The sequence below is a fragment of the Humulus lupulus genome, chromosome 2, assembly GCF_963169125.1.
Source record: "Humulus lupulus chromosome 2, drHumLupu1.1, whole genome shotgun sequence".
Taxonomy (NCBI): domain Eukaryota; kingdom Viridiplantae; phylum Streptophyta; class Magnoliopsida; order Rosales; family Cannabaceae; genus Humulus; species Humulus lupulus.
In genome coordinates this window covers 102,258,496-102,263,976 of record NC_084794.1, presented here as the reverse complement: position 1 = coordinate 102,263,976, position 5,481 = coordinate 102,258,496, and the positions used below count along the sequence as shown (strand labels likewise).

The 5,481-nt window shown below is 37.7% G+C and overlaps 1 protein-coding gene across 1 annotated transcript; it reads left to right on the top strand.

The window, feature by feature from the left end:
• Positions 1–422: 422 nt before the first annotated feature.
• LOC133818302 (DEAD-box ATP-dependent RNA helicase 53, mitochondrial-like) lies at positions 423–4,039 on the top strand. Its single transcript, XM_062251082.1, has 8 exons — positions 423–947; positions 1,090–1,217; positions 1,361–1,772; positions 1,885–1,983; positions 2,123–2,347; positions 2,525–2,686; positions 3,128–3,552; positions 3,737–4,039. The coding sequence occupies exons 1-7, from the start codon at positions 543–545 to the stop codon at positions 3,539–3,541; spliced, it is 1,845 nt and encodes a 614-aa protein (XP_062107066.1). The 5' UTR covers positions 423–542; the 3' UTR covers positions 3,542–3,552; positions 3,737–4,039.
• Positions 4,040–5,481: the final 1,442 nt, after the last annotated feature.

The following is a 5,481-nucleotide window of genomic DNA, read 5'->3' as shown; positions in this document are numbered from 1 at the left end:
TATATATTTTTTAGTAATAATTTTATAAGTTTTGTTGGTATAATATTTTTCAACTTAGTATATATATTTTGTGGTATGGTATATCATTCAACAACCCATAAAAAATAAAAAAAATCCAAATAACTTTAAAATAAAAACTAATTAAACAAAACTAATATACATATACTATAATGTTAAAATATTTAGAATTAAATAATAATTTGTTAAAAGATATATTTAGTAATATATAATATTAAAAATGTAGTGAGTCTATTTTACTACAAAATTAAAAATATAAATATTTATTTTTCACTATTTTCCACCAAGGCCCTAAAAGGAATATTTTATCATGGATTGTAACATAAAGCAGAAGTGGTCGACCACAGAGGATCTTTACCTAAATATCTTTTCAAGGGCTTAAATAAACTTAAACCCTTTTCTTCGAGGACTTAGCAATCTCGTCCGCCTCAGTATCCCAAAACCCTTACTTCCCTCTAAAACCCTAGCTCTCTCAAGATTTAGGGGCTCTTCTCTTCAAACCCTAACCCTAAATTGGAGCGAAGATGTTGAGCATTGTCCTACGTAGACGGAGTCTCGCAGCCGTTGAGACTCTGCTACGCCACCGCCACCATTCAATCGCCGCCACGGCTGCTTCAGCAGTCGACACTGTTGTATCCGGAAATGGTGGTGCCGGTGGTGAGGTTAAGTCCTTCTCCAATACCGGGGTGCTTCAAAGGGAGAGCTCATACGGTTTCCATGTTAGAAGCTTCCACGCAAAATCTGGGCGGTTGGATTATCGTGCCTCAGCGGTTTTGCAGGCTGAGTTCGCGGTCGATGTGGACTCGTACGAAGATTCGGCCAAAGGGAGTGGAAATGATGAGGGGCTTGATATTTCGAAGCTTGGAATTGCACAGGAGATTGTTTCTGCTTTAGCTAAGAGGGGTATTTTAAAGTTGTTCCCTATACAGGTAACCATTTGTCATTTTTATTTTCAAATTTGGTTTGGTCGTTGAAAACGTGATGAAAAACGAAGCTTTTCCCCCTTGGATGTTGTCTGTATCTGTTTCTGAAATCTAAAACTCATTTTATTTGGGTTTCATCTTTGGATAGAGAGCTGTACTTGAACCAGCAATGGAAGGTCGTGATATGATTGGCCGAGCTAGAACGGGAACTGGGAAAACTCTTGCTTTTGGAATCCCCATCATGGACAAGATAGTTCAGTTTAATGCTAAACATGGGTATGTGTCTTACAGCTAAACTTGTGATCCATTTATATGATCGTACCTAACCTCATTATTTTGTGAAGAGAATTCAACTTTTTGCTGGTGTTGTGGATGATAATGCAGTTTTATTCCTTTTGTTAATGAATTTAATTCTACAGGCGTGGAAGGAATCCATTGGCTTTGGTTTTGGCTCCAACAAGAGAACTTGCTCGGCAAGTTGAGAGGGAGTTCCAAGAGTCTGCCCCCAGTTTGGATACAATTTGTGTTTACGGGGGTACACCTATTTCAGCCCAAATGAGGCAGCTTCAGTATGGTGTAGATATAGCTGTCGGAACACCAGGTCGTGTTATTGATCTTCTCAAAAGGGGTGCCCTAAATCTAACTGAAGTTCAGTTTCTTGTTATTGATGAAGCTGATCAGATGCTTCAAGTGGGATTTCAGGAGGATGTAGAGAGAATCTTAGAGAGTTTGCCCAAGAAGAGACAGAGCATGATGTTCTCTGCAACTATGCCTTCATGGATTAGAAAGCTTACTCAAAATTATTTGAAAACCCCTGTGAATATTGATCTGGTAAGTGTCGTTTTCTCATTAAAAGTAAATCATACTAATGTATAGAACTATGAAGAAAGCAAATTCGTGAGTGCTTCAGGGTTGTAAGCTTATTAAGTTGCTTGTGCTGTAGGTTGGAGACTCTGACCAGAAACTGGCAGATGGTATTTCTTTATATTCAATTGCATCAGACATGCAAGGAAAACCCTCAATTATTGGTCCACTAATTACGGTAACCTCCATTCAGTATTCATGTTGAACTTTTATTTGAGTACATATTTTGTCATTCTTCTTTTCCCCTGCAAATTCCAGAGGAATACTAGATTTACTTGTGTCTTATTATTTTATGGCATTCTCAATGTATTAACTAGGAACATGCAAAAGGAGGTAAGTGTATTGTTTTCACTCAAACAAAACGTGATGCTGATCGGTTGGCATATGCCATGGCGAAAAGCCATAGATGTGAGGCGTTGCATGGTGATATCTCTCAAAGCCAGAGGGAGAGGACACTCGCAGGCTTCCGAGATGGGAATTTCAATATTCTAGTAGCCACTGATGTTGCTTCTCGTGGACTAGATATACCAAATGTTGATCTGGTAAGATTATTCATTTTATCTTTCTATGTTATACATATTGAATAAAAATATGCTTGCTGCATGAGCTTTTCCCTCTGCTCTTCTGTTATTATTTGTTAAGATTGTATTATCTTAATTTTATTTTTGTTGATACTGTGATATTATTAATAATTTTTGTTTTTCACTTCTCTGTTCCAGGTAATACATTACGAGCTTCCAAACAATTCAGAAATATTTGTTCATCGATCAGGCCGAACGGGCCGTGCAGGAAAGAAGGGGGCTGCTATTCTAATATACACACACGACCAGAACAGGGCTGTCAGGTTTATTGAGCGAGACGTGGGATGCAAATTTACAGAGGTTAGTCTTTCTTTTCATATGGTTCTGTTGTAGTCATTTGTTTGGAGCTTGTCAGTTTACTATGTCTTTTGAGTTGAGACTGAGATCAACTCTTTAGATGAAAGTGTATACAAGAGATCCCCGTGTTTATTATTATTTCTCCTGTTTAGCTTATTGAATGAAATATTCAAAATACCTAGGTTCTGGTAGTGGGTAACTTCTTTGGCGTTTTAATGTGCATAATATATTTAAGGAAAAATCTATGGGGCACTGGTACATGATCTGACTCTATTTATGATTATATTTATATAGATATAGTATCCCAAGTGTTTGCTTATTATGATTTATATGATGTACATAATTCTATTCAGATGCCATGTGAAACTGATATGTACATGTCTATGCTTCTAGTTTTCAAATCTTTAATATGTGAAACTGATTGATTATTATCTGTGTTATCAGCTTCCTAAGATCGCTGGTGATAGTACAAGTGTAGACATGTTCGGGGACATGGGATTTGGAGGCATGAGGGATCGTCGACCCGGTGGTCCAGGGCGTTCTGGGTTTGGTGGCCGTCCGGGATTTGGTGGCCGTTCTAGTGGCTATGGTGATTCTTCTCGTGGATCTAGCTCTGGTCGTTTTGGTGACTTTGGTGACTTTGGTCAATCTGGAGGTGGATTTGGTGGATCTGGCACAAAACGTTCAGGGAGCTTTGGTGGTTCTGGTTCCAGTCGCTCAGGTGGTTTTGGAAACTTTGGCTCTAGCCGCTCTAGTGGATTTGGTGGGAATTCTTTTGGCAGTGATCCCCATACTAGCCGTTCTGGGGGCTTTGGTAACGACAGGGATGGTGGTAGCACGGGTCGAAGATCCTTCTGAATATGTTAAATGTAAGTATCTCTTTTTGTAAGAGCATTAGTCAGTTGTAGTCCTGTATGAACATGTTTACTGGTTGATTAGTAGTAGTCTGTCTTATGATCTCTTCCAGGCATTGATAAACTATTACTTAAAATTGCTTATTTTGGATTTGAGAGTTGAGACTTATGCTGTTCTTCATCTGACTTGCACTGGCAGGTAGGAAGTAAGCAAGTAAATTATCCGAACAAGGGGCTTATTTTGAAAGGATGATCTGCTTTAGGTATTACAATGTAAAATGGCTGGTAGATGGATTCTGCACCTTGCCTGGAAGTGCGAATAGTTTTGGTCATTCTGAAGAGTGAAAAGTATCAGTTTTCAGATCTTCTGCTGTTGATATGGTAATGGTACGATATTATATTTTACTATATGAACGAAAATAATATATCAAATTCTAAATCTGAAAATGTTTCTCATGTTTGTAATTTATTCTTTTTAAGCAATATATTTTTTATTTATTTATTTAGATAATAGTTTTTAGGATAGTGAGGATTTTGCACCTGCCTGGAGGTGCTAATTTTGGTTACAGTTTAAGCATTTTGGCCACATCTCGTTTAAATATTATGGAGTTTCAAGAATGCATGGTTACTCGGAGTGTCACGTGGCGTCTTAGATTAAATAATAATATAGTTTTTTAGATAAATTATAACAAATAGCTCTCTATTTCCTCAACATAGCAACTAATATGTATTAATTTCATCGATCGACACACTCATTTATACTGTGATCAACACAAGTATCCTACAATATAAAAGTTATTTATATATATATATATATAACTGTTTTTTCGGACTAGAGATAAAATATGGAATGAATTATTGATAGAAATTTCTGGCTGAGTCGCGAACTATATTGTTCTTTTTAAGATGTTTTGCGGCTCTGCTCTAAGTGTGCACGATAGCTTATCAATCATGTTGTTCCTAAGATAAAACAATCACTGTATACAAATTCTTTTTTGCACTATAAGGAGTCGTTCTCGTACACTTTAAAAATTATTCTGAGAAAATAAATTTTTTTTTTTCTGTAAAAAGAGAAGTGCTTTTTTGTTATTTTGATCTGACTTGTGTCGAGAAGTCGATCAAAAATAAAATGGTACGAGAAGTTGATTAATTTGTGGGAGGAATTGTGGTCATACACATTTAAAACAGATCTCGTTTACTGCTTCTTGTAAAACGTTTTAAAATGAATTAATTAATAAATAAAAAATATTTATTTTATTAAATAATTTTTCAACAAAAGATAAAGTGTGACACCACACTACTTGCCCCCCAGCTTGGTGTGGCGTGCTGCCCTTTTGGCACACCCACATGGGGCCATTTTGTAATGAGCATTCCTTGGTGCTTGATCATTAGTCAAGTCTTGCACCAAGCAATCTCATGGGATAGGGTAGTGGCAGTTTTGTAATATTGTATATGTCTCCCAGACAAAAATCATATATGTTCCTGGGAAGACTTTATTTCCCTAGAAGGCTCCTTAGGGGGAGGTGACCTGGTGACTTAGGGAAGCACCATGGCCATCAGCAGATAGGGGCCAAAGCTGTGTACTCCCTTGCCCTATCAAGGCTATATATTAATGAAATAACATTTATCCATACTTGCCCCTGTGTGCTTCCTTGTTGCTTATGTGTTACTTGTTTGTTACCTTCATTGGGCCATTGTGTGCCACTTGCCTTGTTGTGTGCTTTGTGTTGTGTGGACGTTCCTAGGAATGACTTGCTTTGTGCTTGCTCATACTTTGTTATCGCCCGTTGCATGTCCGAGATGTGTATGTGGCTAACCGCTGAGTTTGTTTGCCTGTAGGTGTGTGTTGTAGGCTGACTTGCTAGCTTGAAGAGTCTGCAAGTGCCGCACGTTCCGTCTAGTTGGAATACCCAAATAGCCGGCCCGTGACACTTGGCACGGTTA

Excerpts from the sequence above, each read along its gene's own strand:
- LOC133818302 (XM_062251082.1), top strand. The coding sequence starts at position 543 with ATGTTGAGCATTGTCCTACGTAGACGGAGTCTCGCAGCCGTTGAGACT. Across the intron at positions 1,984-2,122 it reads TTATTGGTCCACTAATTACG|GAACATGCAAAAGGAGGTAA; the intron begins GTAACCTCCATT and ends TGTATTAACTAG. Across the intron at positions 2,348-2,524 it reads ATATACCAAATGTTGATCTG|GTAATACATTACGAGCTTCC; the intron begins GTAAGATTATTC and ends TCTCTGTTCCAG.